We start from the raw sequence: 24333 nt of genomic DNA, 5'->3' as shown, positions 1-24333 counted from the left end.
TGAAGTCTCGCCTATCCACGTATTCCGTTTACATTGAGGCAATTGTGGCGTCTCACATCATAGAGCGTCAACCTGGCCTGAACTTAGATGTGTCCAATTGGAAGGTTCCCGCCAATGTGGTGCTAGCTGACCCGGACTTCCACAGAGCTCAGCGTGTGGATCTGCTGATTGGAGCAAGCCTGTTTTTTGATCTGCTCTCAGTCGGGCAAATCCAGCTAGGAGACGGTCTGCCTCTGTTACAGAAGACACGTTTTGGATGGGTAGTTTCTGGAGGAGGTTGCACCCCGGGAAACCCTCGCTTGGCCGCATCATGTAAGATGATTTCTGCTGACTCAGCAACCTCGTTTGACGATCGCCTCGATTATCTTCTCCGCCAATTCTGGGAAGTGGATGCCTGCACTGCGCCTATCGTTCAGGCCACTAAGGAGGAGCTCGATTGCGAGGCCCACTTCGTCATGCACCACGTCCGCCTTGAATCAGGTGCCTATTCCGTTCGCCTGCCAATCAAGCACAGTGTGGATCTGTTAGGGGAATCCTACGCACAGGCTTTGCGGCGGTTCCATTCACTTGAGCGCAAGCTGGATCGTCATCCGAATTTAAAGACCCAATATTCGTCTTTCATCAAGGAATACTTGGATCTGGGTCACATGTCTCTGGTGCCGCAGGAATTGCGAGGTAAGTGCCAGTATTTCCTTCCCCACCACTGCGTCCTGAAGGAAGAAAGTTCCACCACTAAGCTGAGAGTTGTGTTCGATGGTTCGGCTGCTACGGCTTCCGGCTATTCCCTCAATGATGTCCTGATGTCCGGCCCCGTGATTCAGCCTAAGCTTTTTCATACATTGCTTCGGTTTCGGTCCCACCTTGTAGCTTTGACTGGGGACATTTGCAAGATGTACCGCTGCGTAAGGGTCTTTCCGGATGATAGTTTGCTGCAGTGCATCCTCTGGAGAGATTCTATCCACGATGACGTGAAGGTTTTTAAGCTCGACACCGTGACGTATGGCACAAAGCCAGCGTCTTTTTTATCTATTCGCTCAATGCACCAGCTGGCTAAGGATGAAGGTGCCGGTTTTCCCGTTGGCTCTCGTGTTGTCCTCCAGGATTTTTATGTGGACGACCTTATATCTGGTGCCCCAACGAAGACTGAAGCGCTTGAGATAATAGCTCAGACATCGAGCCTGTTGAACAAGGGTCAGTTTCAATTAAGGAAATGGTGCTCCAACATCCCAGAGGTTTTGGAAGGCGTGCCCGAAAGTGATAGAGAGTCTTACTTGAAATTTGACGATGGCAGTCCGTTCACAAAGACTCTTGGATTAGCATGGGATCCTTCAGCTGACCTGCTGCTTTTTTCCTTTGAAGCTCTTCAGCCCACCGCCAAACCCACCAGGAGATCTATACTATCTTCCGTCGCTCGGTTTTATGACCCAATGGGCTTGGTAGGTCCTGTAGTCACCAGGGCAAAGATCCTGTTGCAGAAGCTGTGCCGAGAAAATTTGTCATGGGATGAAAGCCTTCCTCAATCCCTTCTCTCCGAGTGGTTACAGTTCTGTTCCAGTTTTGACCAAATTCAGCGAATTAAGTTTCCTCGGTTAGTCATTCCCTGTCAAGAAAGGCTGGAGGTCCACGGATTTTGCGACGCTAGTTTAGATGCGTATGGAGCGTGCGTGTATGTATTGTCAGGTTCTGATTGTCGGCTGTTATGCTCAAAGAGTCGAGTGGCACCCATTAAAACTCAGACAATACCGAAGCTAGAGTTATGTGGAGCTGAGTTGCTAGCAAGACTAATGGCTGAAGTTGCTGATCTTGGGACATATAAAGGAGATTATTATTGTTGGTGTGACTCCTTGGTTGCCCTATCCTGGATTCAAGATGAACCTGCTCGATTTAACGTGTTTGTTTCTAATCGCGTTTCTTCCATTCAGGAGCTCACCAAGGCAATGAAATGGCTTTATGTTCCTACTGCCGTCAACCCAGCCGATCTACTGTCCAGAGGTTCTTTTCCCACTGAGCTATTAAACTCCCAGCTTTGGTCCCAAGGCCCTCCATTTCTTCATGGTTCCAAGGATGATTGGCCCATTGCTGTTGTGGCCGAAAAGGCAGCCATCGAACTTCGCGCCAGGACTTTATTGGCTACGGCTCCACCCAGGGATATCGCCGCATTGTCAAAGTTTGCCAACTCGTTTCCCTCCCTACAGAGAGTGTTCGCCTACGTCTTCAAGTTTTGCCGCCGCATCCGTCACGAAGGGATTTCTGTTCAGGATCTCAAAGGAGGAACCCATCTACTGTTGCGCGCCGTCCAGCTTGCCGAGTTTAAGGAAGAGATAAGCTTACTAAAGTCACGCAGATTGGTTCCGCCCTCAAACCCTCTGGCCTTGCTTGCTCCCTTTGTGGATAATGATGGTTTGCTTCGTGTTGACGGGCGATTGCGGAACTCTGCGTTGGATTTTGACGGACGTCATCCGATCATCCTTCCCAGAGGCCATCCCGTCACTTCGGCCATAGTGACTCACTTTCACGAGAAGAACCTGCATTCTGGTCCTCGGGCACTAGTGGCGAAAATCCGTTCTCAATACTGGCCCATTGGGGGGAGGAAGACCGTTTCAAGGGTTGTGAACAAATGCGTACGTTGTTTTCGCGCAAAGCCTCGTCTACTGGAGCATGTTATGGCCGATCTTCCGACCGAGAGAGTTGCAGGATTCCAATGTTTTGATGTCACTGGTGTGGATTTTTGCGGACCGTTTTTCTACAAGGCAGAGACTCGGAATAAGGGCCCTATTAAATGTTATGTAAGCGTATTCATCTGCTTCAGTACGAAGGCAATCCATTTGGAGTTAGTTAAGGACCTTTCCACCGCTTCGTTTCTGAGCGCCCTCCAACGGTTTATTTGTACGCGACGTAAACCCAGACAGATATGGTCGGATAATGCCACCAACTTTGTGGGTGCCAAGAATGAGCTTATGGAGTTGAAGCAAAGATTCCTCAGCCAGGAGCACCAGGCTTCCCTGCACGATTTTTGCCTGTCTGAGTCTATCGAGTGGCGATTTATTCCTCCACGCTCTCCTCATTTTGGTGGTCTATGGGAAGCAGCAGTGAAAACGGCTAAGCACCATCTTTATCGTGCAGTTGGTCCCGCAGTTCTTGGCTTTGAAGAATTAAGGACTTTGTTGTGCCGCATCGCCTCAATTATTAATTCTCGGCCCCTTGTGTCGATTTCAGAGAATCCTGCGGATCTAGATGTCCTGACGCCGGCTCATTTTTTAAATGGCGGACCGCCTTCAACATTCATCGAGCCGGACCTTACTGCGCTAAACTTTAATCGGCTGGATGGGTGGCAGAGAGTCTCCTTCCTGCAGCAGGTTTTCTGGGCTCGTTGGAAGGAGGAGTACCTTACGCTGTTGCAGCAGCGTTCCAAATGGCGCACCCCTGGCCCTGTAATTGCTGTTGGAGACATAGTCCTGGTGAAGGATGAAAATCTACCCCCAATGAAGTGGCCTCTGGCCAGGATACTGGAGCTGGTTCCTGGGCGTGACGGAGTGCACCGTGTGGCCGTTCTCAAAACAGCGGTGGGAGTGACTAAGCGTGCGGTGTCACGGCTGTGTCTGCTGCCTGTCAAGGATTCGGTTGAAGATTCAGCCTTCAACGGGGGGAGGATGTTGAGCCAAGCAGACAAGGGCGAAGCTGCTAAATAAGTCACATATGTTATAAATCTGAGTAGCAGCGGCGGGTTATCGGCAGTTCTGGTTTTTGTTTACATCTCCCCGTTCGCATGCGCTTTGCTGGTATTTGTAGCGCATGCGCTTTGGGGAGCTTTTTTGGAGAGCTGCTGCACACCAGCAAATCGTGCATTTGTGTGCGTTCGTATTGCTAAGTTCGTATTGCTAAGCTTGGGTACTTGTATTATTGTATTGATTGGAACAGCTGCAAGTTGGGTTAGAGTTGAACCCTCGAGAAATAAAAATATTGAAATTGCCTTGAAAATTGAACTGTGGAATTTAATTCGTTTGGCCGCTATTAAAAACCATTAATAGCTCAACACAATCCTCTTCGTGATGACTCCTGTGTCTTCTGTCGCTGCCCGTCCTTGAAGCCAATCTCCGAATGGATCCCAAATAATTCCGAGCGTTTTGACGGTTTGTTCAGTAAAATTGCTGAAATCAAAATTCATTTCTTGGACTTCTGCTGGAATGTCTGCTAGTAACGCTGGGTGGTATGCGCACCATTTTCTTAATTTGAATTTTGCTCCTCCCAACAAGGTTATTAGTAGATCCCTTTTTCTTGTTGCTTCCTCGATGGTGTGCCCTCCGGTAAGACAATCATCTACATAACAACCCTGTCGCAGTGCTGCCGCACCCTGAGTCAGATGCTCAGGTGCTGTATCTGCCAAATATTGCAAGCATCGGGTGGCCAAATATGGAGCAGTAGCTGTGCCATAAGTAACAGTGTTCAGTTGATAATATTTTAATGGTTCCATAGCGCTGCGTCTCCATAATATAATTTGGAACTTGCGGTCCTCTGGGTGTATCATAATCTGTCGGTACATTTTCTCTACATCTGAGGTAAAAACATATTGATACGATCGGAACCGTAAGAGAATGGATAGTAATTCACTTTGAACTGTTGGTCCAATTCGTAATAGATGATTTAAGCTTTTTCCACTTGTTGTCGTTGCTGAGGCGTCAAATACAACTCGAAGTTTGGTAGTACTACTGTCAGGTTTTAATACACAATGATGTGGAATGACATAATGGTTTGATGTTAGTTGTTTGGTTGTTAGTCTAGTCATATGCCCTAATTCTTCGTATTGATCCATAAATTGTACATATTGTTTCTGGAGATCAGGATCCCGTTGAAGTCTTTTTTCCAATGCATAAAATCGCCGATATGCCATTGGGAGGGACTTTCCCAATGTTTGTGGATCTTCCCTAAATGGTAGGCGTACACTTAATCTTTTGTCTGCCCCCCATTTTATATTTTCTATGAAATGTTGTTCGCGTAACTTCTCGTCCGTGGTAAGGCTCTTTTTGTGTTCGTCGAGAGTGTCTAACTTCCAAAACTGTTCGAGCAGACTATCGATTCTTGGTTCCTCCATGGTGGATAGGGCACTGCTTACCGGTGGATTTGTGTGTATCACCGAACTGGCTGCTGCTGGTCCGTATATAATCCATCCTAATGGGGTCCGTTGAAGTAATGGTTGTCCTTGTCCTAAGTTTATCTGTAATGGTTCGATAAGTCGTGGGAGACATTCGGCCCCAAGCAGCAAATCGATCCCTTGTGGCTGATTAAAATTGGGATCTGCCAACCGTAGTTCTGGTGGAATGTTTTTTGGGCGCATAATTGGCTCTGATGGTTGATTCGACATGATTTCCGGTAGTACATAAGCCACAACTTGTGTTTTGAAATTTGTGATTAACGAGAACATATTTAGTACTGTTCGGTAGCTTGTTTGTTTCGTGCCTCCTATGCCTCTTATAGTAATGTCGGATGGTGCTAGTTGTACTCCGAGTTTATCAGCTAGTTCCTGAGAAATCAAATTCACTTGTGATCCGGAATCAAATACCGCCCGGCATTTGTGTCGTGCTTCGGTAGGACCTTGGACTTCCACTTCGGCAGTTGCTAGTAGTACATAAGGTGTTGTATGTTGGCTGGTTGTAGATGCGCTTGTTCGTGTAGAGGCACTATTCAGCATTGTGTGATGATTCTTTTTGCACACCTGACATGAGAACCTGGATTTGCATGCATTGACTGTATGGTGTAGTGATAAACAATTTGTGCAGGCATTCAACCTTTTTATTTTTTGTGTTCTTTCACTTGGAGTCATGTCCAAAAACCTTTGGCAGGTTTGAAGTCGATGACTGCCATGGGTGCATATGCTACATTTTTCAACCGGTGCTTGAGTTGATGAGCGAAACCCATTATAGACCACTGTCTTTTGTAGCGTAACTAGGCTAGTTGCTTGCCGCTCTAGATGGTCAAGCATTTGTTTTAATGATAGTTGGCAGGTTGGGTTTGTGATGGCGAGTTCTATACACGACAGGGTATGGGAATCTAATTTTTCTTCAAGAATGTGTATCAGAATCGGATCCCAACCTACTGTTGATATATTCAGGGCGTGAAGGGCCGTGATTGTTCTAAGCACTGCATCATGTAAGCTACGTAGCTGATCTGCTGATCCATTTGTTTTTGCATGTACAAACAAGGTTGCAAGAGTTGATTTGATGAGGATTCTTTCATTCTGATATCGTGCCTTTAATCGCTGCCAGGTATCTTGATAACTGGCGTGTCCTCCAAATGTTGTGGAGATTAAATTCTTGGTTTCCCCAATTACGTGGTTCTCCAGGTACCGGAATTTTACTGCATCGCTGTAATCTTGATTGTGTAACAGTTCCGTAAAGATGTCGCAAAATCGTGGCCACTTCAAATAATCTCCGTCAAATTTTGGCATGTCGACTGGTGGTATTACAAATGGAGAGGCCATCGCGGGTTTTTGTGTTGGCACTGGCGTTGATGGTGTTTCTTCGTTCAGAAAGGAAAAATACTCTGCTCGTACAACCTGAAATCTGTCATCGGTATGTCCCTCATGTTTTAAGGTTGGCTCCAGATCGATGAGATCATGGTATCCCGTGACGATTTCTTTCCATAGGTCCTTCATGTGTTGTCTGATGTGTGTGGATAATTTCCGTCCTTCGGTGCGGTTGCACTGAAAGTCTTCCATATCATCTAGCTTTCCTTCGTGTCTACGTTTTAATGATGTGACGTGAGGGTCTTCCTTGTAAATCCTAATAAAACCGGTGGTGGGACCAATAGAATCAATTTTTCTTTGCCTCCAGCACACCAAAATTTAGTAGATTCACCAGTGTATTTTCACGCCTAGGTTAGGTTAGGTTAGGTTAGGTTAGGTGTTTCTTCGTTCAGAAAGGAAAAATACTCTGCTCGTACAACCTGAAATCTGTCATCGGTATGTCCCTCATGTTTTAAGGTTGGCTCCAGATCGATGAGATCATGGTATCCCGTGGATAGATTCACCAGTGTATTTTCACGCCTAGGTTAGGTTAGGTTAGGTTAGGTTAGGTTAGGTGTTTCTTCGTTCAGAAAGGAAAAATACTCTGCTCGTACAACCTGAAATCTGTCATCGGTATGTCCCTCATGTTTTAAGGTTGGCTCCAGATCGATGAGATCATGGTATCCCGTGACGATTTCTTTCCATAGGTCCTTCATGTGTTGTCTGATGTGTGTGGATAATTTCCGTCCTTCGGTGCGGTTGCACTGAAAGTCTTCCATATCATCTAGCTTTCCTTCGTGTCTACGTTTTAATGATGTGACGTGAGGGTCTTCTCCCTCGATTCCTTGTAAATCCTAATAAAACCGGTGGTGGGACCAATAGAATCAATTTTTCTTTGCCTCCAGCACACCAAAATTTAGTAGATTCACCAGTGTATTTTCACGCCTAACAATATTTACAAATTACACAGGCCGACAATTTGCAACTTTTTTTTTCCTTCACGTATAATTTTACCTGCTCCATAACCTTTAGGCTCCCCTGAACCAAAGTCCAGAACAAACATAGGTTCTATCACCCACCGTTTCCGCGGTACAACTAAGAGAAGAAATGTATCAAATTTTACGCGCCGCCGGCAGGTCCGGAATGCAGAGGGACATCCGGAAGTACGGTATTAATTAACAGGTTCTCAAAATGACGGAAATGGTGAGGAAAGCAAGGATTGTAGCTCAGTACATGGTGCCAAAGGTGATGGCGATAATTAGTTCAATCCAAATAATCCCGTTCACGAGTAGGAGCTTTAACTCAGGAACTCCTCGGTTTCCGAGAAACTCAGAGTATGGCATCATTTTAAAGCACACGCAGCAGGAAGACAAACGGAAAGTGCAAGTAGGATGTTCAAAACTATAAAAAATAAACAAAAAATGAAAGCTAATTTCAGGATAAGTTAGGAAGAACCATTTGTTTAACTTATGAATTACAAAAGTTATGGCAATTCCGATCATTCATTGAATATATATATTGGATATAAGTAGGCAGCTTTAAAACTGAGCTAATAGTTTTCGTAGAAACTGACAGACGGACATGCTTATATTGATTCAGGAGGTGATCCTGATTAATAATATGTAAGTTAACTGAAACTAACCGCGCAACGGAAATGTTCGATTATTTAAGAGCTCGCCCTGGCCAAACTGCTGTCACAGCGTCTGACCGGATGCCCATACATAGCCGGTGAACACTGCATATTTGCGTGGCCGCTATGAAATACATTTTGTTAGCTTCAAGTTTCAGTTTGTATCTGAGCTTCGTTCAATAAAGAAGGCTTTTATTCAATACTCCGGCACAGCCGTTAAACTCAATTCATTTACTAAATTGGTCAGCGGCCCTTAAGGGCAGTAACAACGGAATTCGTAACTCCCATCATAACTTCCGGATCAGAAGGAAGAACCCCCTCGGCAACCGCCAGGGTCAATACTCACCTCCCGCACCTGTGACGACATCGCCGTAAGCAAGGGATAAACAAATACACCATAATACTACTACTACACCTCAATTTAATTAACTGGCGCCCAACGTAAAAGTCAGTTTTTACTTTTATCTATAAACCCTTTACGTCTGCATTAGATATTTTTCAATAAAAAAAAAGGCGAAAGTAGTGAAATTTTGTTCCTTACACTGACAGCTAAAAAACTGCAGCCCCATTAACTTTTTTACATTAATTCATTTCCATTAATTGGCTGACGGTTTAGCATCACCACATTTTATTTTGATATAATTTTTTTTAAACTATTTTTGGGATATTTACTTCCCAATAGTTGTTTGCATTTCTTTTTTTTTTGTGTGAATAAATAAATAAACATCTTTATACAACAACACAAAAGTTGCGGATTAAAAAAATTCTTAACCTAGACAAAAGAATCGCTAGTTCAAAATTTAATTTCAAATCCAAAATAATTCACATAATTGTGTGAATTTAATTCAGCTTTTACATGTCTCTTTTGTTACACAAGAATTCTTGGTATTAGCTGCGCAGTCTTGGTTATGCTATCCTCGTTTGGCACTGTGCTAAATTTCGAGGCGGACAAATGCTCAGACAAGCACTGACAAAAATTCATACTACACACAGCCTACACAAAAAGCAGATTAAACACGTCGCGCAGGGCGCAGGCGAAACCGGAGTGAAATATACCGCCGCAGCTTCAAGCGCGGCTCAAGAAATTGACGACGGCATTAAAGATTATGATTCGAACGCCATTAATTTTTTAGGGGAAAGTCTCTGCTACCCATCATCAGACGAAGAGTAGCGGGGGTAGAAATTAAGCTTTTAATAGGCACGGACGCGTCAAAAAATTTCATCCGTTCATACGAAGGGTTGAAAGTTGTCCGCCCAGTAGATTCACCATTTTCAGTACATTCTATCCATGGCGTTACCACGATCACGAAAAAATGCATCTTATCCTTATTCAACTGGAAAGCTACGCTCTTCATCTTACCAGATTTGTCCTCCTTTGATGCCATCATCGGTCTTGACTTGTTAAAAAAGGCAAGGGCACAGCTTTGCCTAGCTTCCTAGAATTCCGAGAAAAGCTAGAATTCCAAGCATGCGCCAACATTTTACTGAAGTGGACTGCTCCAGCGCTCCACCTTCAGTCAGAAAAGCATTTTAAAAAATGCTATGCGACAGGAAAAATGCCTTCGCGAACCCAAATGAGGCGTTTCCTTACAACACGTCAGTGGTGGCCACCATCAGGGCAGTTGATGAGAAGCCCATTTATGTCAGTACCCGATGGGGCCAGCCGATTTCGTCAATGGCGAAATTCAAGACCTACTAAAAAACGGCTGAATCCAGAAATCGAGATCCCCCTACAATAACCTAATATGGGTAGTAGACAAAAAGGGCACCGACGAATCTGGCAACTGTTAAAAGCGGCTGGTATTAGACTTTCGAAAGTTAAACGAGAGGACAATACTTTGATACTAGGGAATTCAGGCAAGGCCAAATACTTCACAACGCTAGATTTGAAGTCTGGCTACCACCAAATTATACTGGCATAACGTGACGGTGAGACAACTTCCATTTCCGTAAACGGGGGAAAATACGAGTTTCGCCGACTGCCATTCGGGTTGAGGAATGCTCCAAAAGCTTCTTGAAATGCTTCCAAAGATCCATCGACGACATACTGCGAGAGCAGATTGGCAAATTTTGCTATGTCTATGTCGAAGATGTTATCGTTTTTTCAGAAGACGAAAACTGCCACATACGGCACGTAGACTGGGTTCTAAAGAGCCTGCACTACGCCAACATGAGAGTGTCAGTGAAAAAATCGGTCTTCTTCAAGCGTTAAAGCGTTAACTTTTTGGGGTTTATAGTCACCAGCGATGGGACTACGACAGACCCGGAAAAAGTCAGAGCCATCAAGGAATTCCCGGAGCCTAACAACGTGTTTTAAGTAAGGTCATTCATGGGCTTGGCTAGCTATTTAAGGTGCTTTATTAAAGATTTTGCATCAATAGCTAAGCCCATTTCGAGTATCTTAAAAGGGGAACATGGAAATGTCAGCCGATACAGATACAGATCCAGAAGCATACAGTTTACTGAGCCGCAACGGCTAGCTTTTGAAAAGCTCCTTAACATCCTGGTCTCTGAGGATGATATCCTCAGGATGTTAAGGATATCACTTGCGAGGAGTCATTGCTGAAAGAGCTCGCGGACATAATAGTTCCTAAAGCCGTAAACGCCATTCATTGCGATTTGCACACGCTAGCAATGATACAGGACAAATTGGTTCGGCAAATTCCTGCCACCAAATTTTGGCACAGCAGGTACTCTCCGAGTACTACGTCCCAAAAATGGCCAAAATGGCGAACGAAATAGTCGATTCTTGCAGGACTTGCACCAAGGCTAAATACGACAAACATCCAAAGAAACAGGAACTTGGCGAAAGTATTTCCTTACGTGCATCGACAAATTCTCGAAATTTGCCGTCGTCCAACCGGTTCCCTCTAGAGGCATAGAGGACCTCAAACCAGTGCTACAACAGCTGATGAACATTTTCACTGAGGCAAAGGTCATATATTGCAACAACGAACCATCGTTAAACTCGCACACCATCGTAGCTATGCTGGAAAACCACTTCAGCGTTAGCATTTCAAATGCACCGCCCCTCCACAGTGTCTCAAACGGACAAGTGGAACGATTCCACAGCACTCTGGTAGAACTTGCTAGATGCCTTTAAATCGACAAAGGCATTAGCGATACCATAGATCTGATCCTACTGGCTACGACCAGATATACCAAATCTATCCACTCGGTCATCGACAAGAGACTGGCCGTCGTGGTTCAGCCTCAATCAAATAAGCCACAATATGAAATACAGGATAAGATAAAACTCGCCCAAGACAAGCTCCGAAACAGGCAAAACGCTTCCCGACAAAATAGAGTGTTCGAGATTGGCGAAAAAGTCCTACTGAACAACAAACTTTCACGTTATGTGAAGAAAAAACCGTTGAAGCGGACATGGGGACCATAGTCCTCATTAAGGGGAGGGTGGTCCAGGTAGGATGAGCGTGACTACATTATCGCTCGCCTGATAATTTTTCATTTTTTATTATTAATTATTTTAATCACGCTTTGGGGGTGGGCTACTCAATTTCAACAAAATTTACAGCACATCCAAATTACAGGTTTACAACAATATCCCTGATTTTCCTTTTGGCCGCAACATCGGCACGTGTCACGCACTATTGTAAAGCCAAATACATTCCTATCGTTGATGGCCGAATTCTGGTATGGGAGGAATTCGCGTTTGTAAAACACTCAGCGAATCTCTAGGAATATAGGCGCGTCATAAAAGAAATTAATGGGATGACCGACATGTTACCTCAGTCTCACATGCAGAAACTCTTGCTTGTTGCTGTCGCCCATCTACGCGACATGATCGACTCGTTAAGCATCCATCATAGGGTAGCAAGAAGCTTAGACTTCCTAGGGACCGCGTTAAAAGTAGTGGAAACAACGCCGGACGAGGAAAACTTTGAAAAAATTAAATTTAGAGAATTCCAGTTAACAAATGCAAACAATAGGCAGGTCATTATTAACAATAAAGTACAAATTAAAATTAATAAAATCTCCGCTACCATCAACCAACTTCTGAGGTCAGCTAAAAAGTCCCAAATTGATACAGGACACTTATTCGAGATGCTTTTAACTCGAAATAGGATGATAACAATGGAGCTGCAGGGTTTAATACTGGCAGTGGCTCTTGCCAAAGTTAATGTCGTTAGCCCTAGCATCTTAGATCATGCAGACCTGGAAGGTGTGTGGATGGAAGAGCCCACCGAGACCTCGATTAGGGATGTTTTGTCTGTATCGTCCGTTAAGATCTTACAATCCGATAACATCTTACACTTTATAATTAAGTTTTCAAAAATTAAGTCGGCCTGCAACAAGATCACCGTTTTCCCAGTGTCACATCACGACACCATACTCAGGCTGGAAGTATGGTGATGTATAACGTGATTACGTGATTGCTGAATGCGACGGCGACATCCACACGGTAGAAAACTACTCCTCGACATCAGGGGCTACATTTTGCCGGCTGGCCGGCTCGAAAAACATCATGCGCTCAAGAGCTCCACGCTGGAGGCACGGCGCATTACGAGATTCAGCAAAGTGATTTACATCCCAGTACTTACGTTGATTAAGAGGTTGTAATTATAAATTATCGCCCAGAAGGTGCCATCGTCAATGAAACCCGATTGGTCAATCATGACACAGCCTAAAAGAGGGTTCCAGGAATGGCCAGCTCGCCTTCCCTGAACGTTACTATGGAACGTAACGTTCTCAGTCTTCCTTACCTTCACCGGTTGACGGTTTAACGTAATCTGGAACACATTAAGGAGTTCGGGAAGAAGATCAACTACCATCAATTATATCAGATGGAATATGCTGCGCTTTGATTTTCATCGGCTTGACCTATCGGCGAGTCACTCAGGCCCGAAGAACCGCGGCCCAGCTAAAGAAGATGATTGCCCAAATAGGGTCGGCCGAGGGCGGCCTCATTCTTGAAGGGGGAGTAGTTAACTGAAATGAACTGCGCAATGGCAATGTCCGATTATTTAAGAGCTCGCCCTGGCCAAACTGCTGACACAGCGACTGGCCGGATGCCCATGTATATAACCGGCGAAATGAAATATGAAATACATTTTGTTAGCTTTAAGTTTCAGTTTGTATCTGAGCTTCGATCAATAAATGCTTTTATTCAATACTCCGGCACAGCCGTTAAACTCAATTCATTTACTAAATTGGTTACCGGGCCTTAAGGGCAATAACAACGGAAATAGTAACTCCCATCATAACTTTCTAATCAGAAGGAAGAACCCCCTCGGCAACCGCTAGGGTCAACACTCACCTCCCGCACCTGTGACGACATCGCCATCAGCGAGGGATGAACAAATACACCATAATACTACTACTACCCCTCAATTTAATGACTTATAGACTTTGAAGGTTCGGAGATTTCTGCTTTTGACAAAAACTATAATACCCTCTGCAAGGGTATAAAAACACCAAATTGTGTTAATTCCGATACATAGAAATCTAAAGGTCCTTGTGTTTTATTAAGGCCTAGATTTGGGACATTAAATAACGCTCCCGAAAACGCTCGGTAACTGAAAAACAGCTATAGGCTATAGTCGGTCGATCCTTATAAAATTTTGTACACAATATATATTGGACAAATATACCATGTGAGTCCCAACCCTCTAACTTAAAAACACGAAAGTTATGGCATTTCCGATCAACCAGTTATATGGCTGCTATTGGATATAGTCGACCGATCCCTTTCCGACTTATATACAGCCTGCAAACAAAAGAAGGATGTGTGCAACTAGAAACTAGTTTTCGTGGAAACCGACAGAAACACGGACATGCTTATATCGACTCAGGAGGTGATCCTGATCAAGAATATATACGTTACAGGTTCGGAAATGTCTCCTCCACTGCGTTGCTCACTTTTGACCAAAATTAAAATACCCTCTGCAAGGGTTTAAATAAAACCAAACAAAAAAAATATGCGCTCTTCTAACATAACATAAGAGTGGCTCCACCACTACCAACTTATTGGAGCTAACATCTTTTATCACGGATGGCTTCCGGAATGGCTTGCAAACAGACGATTACATTGACTTCAGTAAAGCATTTGACTCTGTTAACCATTCGCTTCTTATAAGTAAACTCAGTCTTTTGGGATTCCCAACTGATCTTCTTATCTGGATTTCGAGCTACTTATCTGGGAGAACCCAACGTGTTTTCTTTAAAGATGTTACCTCACGTATAGTCCGCGCCACATCTGGGGTGCCCCAAGGAAGCCATCTTGGACCCCTATTTTTTACACTGTTTATTAACGACTTGCCCCTTGCCTTAACTAATTCACTTGTACTTATGTACGCTGATGACGTTAAGCTATGCCTTCAGTATAAATTCACTAGCGCCCAGTCTAGACTTCAATCCGATTTGGATAAACTTCAAAATTGGTGTTTAGCAAATAACCTAAAGCTTAATGGATCGAAATGTATACTTATGTCTTTTTACCGATCTAGTCCTCACCAGGCTATGTACTTTCTCTATGGAAACGCCTTAGAACGATTAACTCAGGTTAACGATCTATGTGTCCTATTAGATTTGAAACTTAAATTTACCGACCATATATCTACCATGGTTAATCAAGCTATGGGTGTGCTTGGTTTTATGAAAAGATGGTCAAAAGAATTTAATGACCCGTACATAACTAAAACGTTATATACATCACTGGTCCGTCCGATTCTTGAGCATGGATCGTGTGTCTGGAGTCCTTAATATGGAGTACACCAAGATCACATCAAAACTTCCTTACTTTTGCGCTTAGGGGACTTAATTGGGATGCAAATCTTTACCTCCCCTCTTATCGTAGTAGACTTTTACTAATCAACTTACCATCATTAAGAAACCGTAGAACGATGCTGGGTGTCATGTTTCTATACAATCTTATTTATGGAAATATTGACAGCCTAACACGCTTAAATTTTAACGTTCCTAGTTGAAGGACTAGAAACTTTCGTCCTATACTCCTCAGCCATTGTAGTTCGACATATGCCCAACACGATCCGTTCAGGGTATTATGTTCGGACTACAATGGTCTCTACCACATCTTGTCACCTTGCTCTACTAACAATCTTAAATCGCTTATATTAACCGCCTTATCTGTGCAACACTCTTCCTCGTGATATCTTTCTCCTACTTTTTGCATAACTATCTCGGATCTATTCCCGCGATTTCAACCGTACGTCACGCGGCAGCGTCCCTCGGTCGGTTGGACGGGAGGTGGGCTATACGTATGCAGTGGGAACCGCGCAAAAGAAATAAATATTAAGCGGCAACACTTTGTTAGCCGAAGTTTCAACACTAATGTACATAATGTACATAGGGCATTGCCTTGGTCACTCAGCGAAGTGCCAAGTGCACACATACATTTCAAGTGCAAACGTAATATGCGGTCGATCGAGACACATTGAATAAAGAATCATCAGCCTATACTCATCCTTCGCCTTTTGATCCACGGGGGATAAGTCGCGAGTGGAAAGCTTCCAACCACAACTGGCCGAGACTCCGTCGAATCTCCTCAAACGGTTGCACGCAGACTGCCGCTGGCCTTCGCCACCGCACGCGTGATAGGAGTACAACCGGGATCCCGGTTCTCTGCATCCTTGGAAGCCGTACCCACTACGCTGGAACCGGCGAATATATTAATTTACATAATAATATAATCTGAAAGGGGATAAAAACTGAAAGGGGATAAAAACTAAACTTAACTGAAAGGGGATAAAAACTTCGGCCCGCCCGAATTTAGCTTTTCTATCTTGTTTTTGATTAAATAAACAATTGTTTTTAGAATTGTAGAACAAAAAATGTTCTATAGTTCAAACATCAAACAAGTTTCTTACAAGGCCTTCACTGACCCTGAAAAAAGGTTTAAAGATTACAATATAAAATCTTTCCTTGAGGAACAGCAAAATGTTTATCACAGTAAAAGGTAGCAACCAGATTCAGAAAAAAATTACGTTTTCCAAAATATACACTCACTTATAGCTGAAAACAGTTTTTGTCTATCGAGTACTGGTCTTACAAAAATAATATCAGCTTACCTACAACTTTTGTTAGTGTTAAGTCATTGTCGCGAAAAATGAAAAAATTTTTTTTTATAATGACAATTAACTTTGGAACTTCATCTGCTCCAGTTTTACGGAATGTTGATGGTTCATGAACAGCATTAATTGTTGCAAAATTTATACCTATACATTTCACGAAAAATTAGTACTCTTTTAAAATAAACAATCACAAGTATCATACCTAGAGGTTCCAAAATATCTATAAGCTTTTTAAATGGCTCAATTATTTTAATACATCGGAAGCACCAATCATTATAAAACAAAATTATATAAACCTTTTTTGCAGAATTGGGCAGAATAGTCTTCTCAAAATAGTTTGCAGTTACTGATAGTTTATGGAATAGCCCAATATCATGACCAATTGGAAATTGGTTTCCCAAAGAAATTTCATCATATTGATCGGTTGAATATCGGTTATATTCACTATAATCATATTTTTTTTGTAAGTATTGAGAATCTTTATCTGTAACCCCATAAAGGTCATAAATTCGTCGACGTTCTGTATCGCTTAGAAGTTCATATGCTGACTTTATCTTAAAAAATTTTTCCGCTGCGTCAGGAGCTTGACTTTTATCTGGATGCCTGAAATGTATAAAAGTTTTTAATTACCGAAAATGCATAATTTTTGGTTATTCTTTTTATAATAATTATTTTTAATAATATTGACCTACCATTCTCTTGCCAGCTGTCGGTAAGCAAGCCGTATTTCCTCTAAAGTGGCAATGTTTTTAAGTCCAAGTGCATTGTATGGATCGTGTGAAGAGCACATAGTTGCCCATACAAGCACATTGATAAATATAAAATTAAAATGCATTCCCATAAGTTATTTTAAAACTGCATAAACAATCATATAATGTGCAGTTTCCTAAAATAAAATGAAATAAAAATATATTTTAATATTTAGTATAAGGTTATTCAAATTTTCTATTTGAATTCAAAATTTGTTCCCATTAATAAAACATGTATTCCAATTTTTTAAATTATAACAAGAACGGGACTAGGACGGCTATATGCGAGTTTGCCGACTATATTATACCCGGTACTAATTTTTATACCCTTGCGGAGGGTTTTATAATTTTGTGCAACGCAGTGAAGGAGTCATCTCCGACCTTATAAAGTATATATTATATTGGATTATACTTGATTAGGAAAACCTCCTGAGTCGATATGAGCATGTCCGTCTGTCTGTCTTTTTCTAAGAAAATTATTCTCTCAGTTTTAAAGCTATCGAATTGGAATGTTGCATCCTTTTTTTGTTTTCAGGCAGTATATAAGTCGGAACTGCCGGGATCGGTCGACTATATCCTATAGCTGCCATATAACTGATTGATTGGAAATTCCATAACTTTGGTGTTTTTTAAGTTAGGGAGTTGAGACTTTCCACACATTTTATATTTGGCCCCAATTTCATAAGGATCGACCGACTATATCCTATAGCTGTCAGAGAAGGAACGGAATTAGCATAACGTTGGTGTTTTTTAAGTTAGAAATATGGGACTTGATACAGATTTCTTTATCCTATAGCTAACATATAACTGAACGATCGGAAATGGCACAACGTTGCTATTTTTAAAGATGCTTGGGGCTGTTGCCAACATTTTTGTTAGAAAATTGATTTGATGGTTAAATTCTCACAGGGTCGACCAAATATATACTATTCGATATATACATAATAATATAAGCTGCTACCTAACTGCAAGGGTATATCAACATCGGCTTCATCCGAAGTAAGCTTTCTCCTTCTCCTACATCTCCTTCACTGCGTTGCACACTTTTGACCAAAATTATAATACCCTCTGCAAGGGTATAATAATTTTCTGAACTAAACTAAAAACTACCTTAACACGAATACTGTATACCTTTGTATTGTATGTCTTCCGGGTGTTAAAAGTGTAACACAATTGTTTTTTTAGGATAGTTTTTTGTGCTTAATTCTAGTATTAATATTAAAAATATGATTTAGGACCATTATAGCCATTACTAAGGATGTCAAGATTCAGGTCCAAGGTGTCAAGACATTTCTTTTTTGTTTTATATGTCATACATATTGCCCAGAATTGTATGAACAAAATAGTTAATAAAAGCTAACTTCTTCGGCGGCCGATATTATATAATCCAGTTTAGTTTTCTGTTTTTTACAGGTTCACAATTTAGAACAAAACTTATCAACTGTAATTGTACATATATAGAAAGACATAAGTTTGCTTTTTAATAAGATACTGAAACACAGCATCGTCTGCATATATAAGTACCAGCGAGTTCGTTTAAGCAGGTGGCAAGTCATTTCTAAGAAATTAGGGACTTCCTGGAGGGACTTCAGATATACTCGTTGAACTCATTGCGTTCTTTCATTTAAGTAGCTGAAAATTCACGATAAATGGTTTTATGGAAGCAATCTATTACAAAGGATGTCAACTCTAATAAAACTAGTGGAACGATTTTTATGCAAAGAAATTATCATATAAAAAAACCTTTTGACGAAGTAAAGTACCGGTGACGAACCTGCATGCGAAACCCAAAATATCTGATATCAATTTTAGTGACGAAAATATGCTATATAGGTATACAAAATTGCATATAAAAAATATTCTTGTTCGGCACGTGACTGATTTTTTTTTTTGTTTTCCTGCACGTGCCGAACAAGAATATTTTTTATATGCATATATATATTTATATTAATTTCTTATCAACAAAATTTCTAATAAAAATATTGGAAACAGCCCCAAGCATCTTTAAAAATAGAAAGGTTGTGCCATTTCCGATCGTTCAGTTATATGGCAGGTATAGGATATAGTTGGCCGATTCTTATGAACATACGATTAGATTGCCCAAAACGGAAACCGTAGACAGTCCCATCATTCTAGCTTCAAAAACAACAAAGTTAAGCCAAAGTTAATTATAATTTTTTTTCTTAAAAAAAAAAGTTTATTTTCAGTGTATTTTTTGTGTACTATTTTTTGTGTATATAGACGTTTGGTCTCAAAGAAAGTGAAATTGATATTTAAAAAACCATTTCAACGGTGTAAAGCTCTTTTTAATATCTTTCTTAATTATAAAGTTATGAATTTTTTCATTAACAAAGTTTTTTTAATTTTTTGACGTAAGCTTAAGGTATTTCAAATAGTTGTAGAACAATAGTTGCTCATATGATAGTAACAAACATTTTCCAATTTTTTTCAGGATTTTTAAGAAAAAAAATAGTGCAAACAGACAAACCGACGCAAACTGGCTTCATTTTGAAGAAGAAGAAAAAATCGAATTTTTCGAATAACTTCTGAATGAAATGTCGGATCGGGTCGATTGAGGTACCAATCGACGCGTATTTAGCTCTAGAATGCGAATATATAATTTATATTTGGGGGGAATATATAATATATTTGGGGACTAAAATGTGTCCACCAGCCCCACTTTGGTGATTAAAAATTTTTTTACTTTCACCCTAATTTCTCCCAAACCAAATAACTTTTGGAATATGTTTCGACAAAAACTATCTAATTGAAACAATACCTTTCGATTGGTATATCATTCATTTAGATCGGTTGCCTACAGAAAATATTTAATTCTTCGGCTATATATAGAGTTTCCTCGCGCACGCCTAGGCATGCAGGTCGTCACCTCGTGGACTTCCGTCCACAGTGATAAAAGATTCCTTTCACGGGGGGGATTAAATCAAATTTTACAAAGATAAGTTGAAAAGTTTATGTATTGGTTTTCACAAAGCCCGGGCATAGTATTTTGGCACCCAGTCAGTTATGTCATCGGGGCGTAACGAATAAACGGGTTTTACCCCGTGAAGATCACTAATAATAAACTATGTTCTGAAAGTGATTAACTAAAAAAATTTAATTGACTGATTGAATGTTATATGCTGATCTGACATTTTAGGAGGTGAATAATAATAACATAATTATTATTAATAATAATATAATAATAATAATTCGTATAACATTCAAATTTGACGAATCTTGAAAAGTCTATACTGTCTATACACATGGGTCAACGTAAATGTATATACTAATGTATATATAAAAATATACTTTAAATATATTTAGTTATTAAGTTTTTAAAAGTCAGAGCTATTTAAAAAATATGTATATATGGAGATTGTACCTTATAATCATCCTTAGTATACAGATAATTTATTTTCATTGTCCGCAAGCCTCTGGCGCGTATATTTAGAAATCTTTTGTAATTTCACAAACTAATTCTTATTAGTTTAAATTATTTAGTAGATGGTCCAAGATAAGTTAGCGCATAATCGGTGTAACGGTTCTTCGTTTTTTTAAAATTCGATCAATTTTCAGTTTCAAGAGTCAATAATGCTAAATATTCTGTCAAATTAAAACATTCTTTAGCCTTTAGTGTTTTAAATCGTATGTTTGTTTACATAGTTTGTATCAGTTCTTTTAATGAAATATATGAAGGAAAAATTTCACGAGCAGTGATTGCATTAAGCAATGTCGCATTGTGATGGGGCATTTCTAAAACAACAACCCAGATCTTTTTTTTTATGTACATGTTAATATTGCAATGAAATTACCCATACGTAGTCGCGTGGACTTTTGGTTCAAATGATGCGTACTGCTTTTAATTAAAAAAATCAAGTTAATTATAGTGGATACATTGAGATGATGGTTCAATATGTTCACATTGAGACTTTCCAGGTGAAACGGCCGGCATATGTGTTAATGGCTAAGTGATATTATTGGTATTATAAACTCCATCCGAACCATTCTGGTCCACAATCCAACATCCGGAATGAGCCAATACGCCTAGCGTTCCTTTTTTGACTGCTGCCATTGTCACTGCCAGTTTGCCAGGCTTTTGGCTCTTACCGCCGTCTTATTGGCAGACACCATCGCGGTGTCGTCCTGCACCATGGTGACCAGCTCAGTCCCCTGGCGTACTATCACTTGTATGGGCATCAGTCCCCCAATCATGAGCTCCACGTCATCCAATACCGTCCTGATTGCACATGACGTGCGTAACGGAAAGAGGCGGTAGCACTATACCTCGCGCGTAAGACCGCACTATCATTTCCTGGGCCCACACCGAGGAGGTACACAAAATTTGGGAGCTTACCACGCCGGTGATGAGCGTGCGCCTATCCTGTTAAGGAGCATACTCAAGGGCGCCCTTATCGCCGGAATGAGAACCAGCATGTCCCAGTATTTAATGGATCTCCTTGAGGTAATGGCCACTTGTATCTTTGCTGTCAACCGCGGCGTTTGTTTGGGCTTCCACTTCCCCAAATGTCTTTGCCACGACCACCACGGCAACAACGTGAATCCAACGATGGATGTTCCCACAGAATTTTAATTGGAACGTGTGTGGTAATTTTCTTAGGCCGGACGCTCAATATAAGAGCCAGAAATCACAGGAATTGGGCCTGAAACAAAAATCAGCAATATCAGCGGTAAGAATGACCGACTGATCGGAGCGAGCCAAACCAGCAAGCTTAGTAGAAACCCAATACCAAGCGATCTGAGCCAGCAGACCCAAAACAAGTACCCAGCACGTACTTCCTTTAATATTGACCTTATAGCACGTACTTTCAGGTGGTTCATATTTTTTCACAAGGTCTGTGAGTGCCATGGCCTTTGTAAAATATTAATTATCAGCAGGCAGGGAGGATTTACCAGGATGCCTGGCTAAATAATCTATACCCAAATGAAATGGGGAAAAAGTGTAACGCAGTGCAATACAATGCAAAATTAAAAGATTAATATAAGGGAAAAAATTACTTTGAATTTCACCACTTCACTATTCAATTATTTATTTATTTACAATCTGTATGCTTAAAGTTACAAACTAAAGCTACAGGGGGGGTGTTGCAGCCATAGCTACTGAGGCTTTCGGCTGGCTCTAAATTTATTTTTATTATTACTATTATTGTTTAATTAATATTCAAGGTTAATAATATTCAAGTTTTTAGCACAATTACTAAATAATTACAATAATACCTAATATAATATTCAAGTATGGGGGCTAAATAGTCTGTATATGTTTACTTGATCTTAATGACTACTAATATTGTGTTGTTGGACATTTAATTATTAATTGTTTACTATTAGATGAGGTTTAATATTTTTGTTTTCTTAAGAAAGTTTAGGATGTTGAGGATGTTAGTGTTTGTGGGGTTTGAAAGGGAAGAGTGGAGATTACCATTCGGGAAGGGTATACGAGCTGGGTTAAAAGCTATACATTCATTGAGTATGTGGTTTATCACTATTCATTTATTTTACTTCAAACCTTGCACACCGAATTGGGTCAGAAGAGCATTTGAACGCAAGTTGCGGAAAACGAATGACCTTCCAGTAAGGTTAGCTGTGGATAAAGCGAAGGACCCCATAGTAGAACTCTGTTCGGGCTAGGGTATTCTTGCCGTAAGCCGTCCCGAGGATGCACTTGTTTTGCCGCCTCTAACAAGTAGCACATCCCCTTCCCTACACTATAGTTCCTACCTCCCTTCCTAAAGCACCATCACAACCCAGGCCAGACTAAGGTGTCACTCGATATGTTCCGAGAGGCAGCCTGGTAGAGAATCCATTGATCTCACACTAGTATTGAGATCTCAATGGATTCTCTACGATTTGCAATAATAAAATTGGGATCCTTTCCCTTATTGCATCTCGAGCCATATAGAGATATCTATTTTTCTTATTTTTCTAAAACATTATTAAGACAGCAAAACATTATAAAGACTAGCTGGACCAAATACTCCCATATCCTCTCGAACACCATCGCTCCACAGCCTCCAGACTATCCTCAAACCGTGGAAAGGCTTAACACCCTGGTACAAGAATTCGCTCAAGTCAGCAATAATGCTCTAGCAGATCATGCATAAAAACCAGCCCAAAATAAGCCCCTATGGTAATAAACAGAGTTAGCAACCTTCCTGCCAGGAAAAGCTAGAAACGGGGCAAACCTTTGGACCGACTACAAGCCTCCCTGGCCACTTACAAAAAAGCCATCCGAAAATCGAAACGCTTCTTATGCAGTTTCTGCGCGGAAATTGAAAATACAACCAAAGCTATAAAGCCTTTGAAAATCTTATCCTAAAAATGTTATAATCAGCCACAATTCTAGGCTATCTTAAAAAGTTAGATGACACTTGGACCAGTACAAGGGAGGAATCTCTATTTGCGTTGCAGGTCACTCACACGATGAAATCATACTGCCAAATCTAACACGCAAAGGACATTGCCACAAACTGGGTCCTAAATATCTTAAATAGATCTCTTAAGATAGGAAAACTTCCACATCCATCGCTGAAGCCATGGACAGAAAGCTAAACTAGAACCTAAACATAGAAGAAAGTGTTGTATAACCAGTTTTGATTTTAATAAGATGGTGAAATTATCACATTAAAAGTTTAAGTTAAAAGACAAAATAAGGTAGATATGCCAGTCTTCTGTTTGAGCTCTGATTTTTGAATGCCTTGAATTCTCATACAATTGTTACTACCGCTAGGAGCTGCGCCGCCGGTGACGCCGGCAGAGGAGCGGTCAGTTTTTATATATTAGTATATGTATATAAGTCAAGGCGTGCGAAGAGCCGCCTCGCCAGAGAAGAGGAATTATGTTCACTTAGGGCCAGAACCGTCTCGCATGACAAAAATGTAGACGCAGCATTTCACAGTGCCATGGCACTCATCAGTAGCGGCAATCAGGCTGAGAGAAACCCATCAATGGAACCTCTTTAACACGGGACATTCCACCAGGCCCAGAGAACGCACTTAGATTCTGAGAATCTAAACAATAGAGTAGAAGAAGGAGTATACTTCAAACATCTAGGCATCAAAGCCTAGAGCCAGAGCAACGTGGAAACAGTCTCAGGCTGTAGATCATCTCTTCACGAGACGGCCAATCAGTATGACATAAGCCTCATGTGAGACCTAAGGAACATAAATACCGCTCCAGGGGGAAACTGGAGCTTACCGGCTAGTGGTAATGGCTAGAGGGAACACATCCTAGGCGAATGAATTCACACAACCAGAATTCATTTGGCAGTAGTCGTGCCAAAGCTGTAGGCACGAAAAAGAAACTGTCGAACATTCTATGCCCCTGCCCAGCCCTAAAGTCTCTTAGACTATGTATTACACCTAGGTGATAGGATCTTAACCGACATCT

General features: G+C 41.2%; 1 protein-coding gene across 1 annotated transcript in view; it reads right to left on the bottom strand.

Annotated features, from left to right (window-relative positions):
• Positions 1–24333, bottom strand: part of LOC26514089 (dnaJ homolog subfamily C member 16) — a 311958-nt gene that overhangs the window by 241636 nt on the left and 45989 nt on the right. The window contains exons 2-4 of the mRNA XM_032449797.2: positions 16873–17066; positions 16383–16783; positions 16178–16324 (exon numbers count right to left, since the gene is read on the bottom strand). Coding sequence (XP_032305688.1) covers positions 16178–16324; positions 16383–16783; positions 16873–17021 — 697 coding nt within the window. The 5' untranslated portion in view covers positions 17022–17066. The remainder of the gene's footprint in view (positions 1–16177; positions 16325–16382; positions 16784–16872; positions 17067–24333) is intronic.

Source organism: Drosophila ananassae, chromosome 2L (genome assembly GCF_017639315.1).
Source record: "Drosophila ananassae strain 14024-0371.13 chromosome 2L, ASM1763931v2, whole genome shotgun sequence".
In the NCBI taxonomy this organism is placed as follows: domain Eukaryota; kingdom Metazoa; phylum Arthropoda; class Insecta; order Diptera; family Drosophilidae; genus Drosophila; species Drosophila ananassae.
Note: the sequence above shows the minus strand (reverse complement) of the source record. Positions and strands in the feature narration are given on the sequence as shown.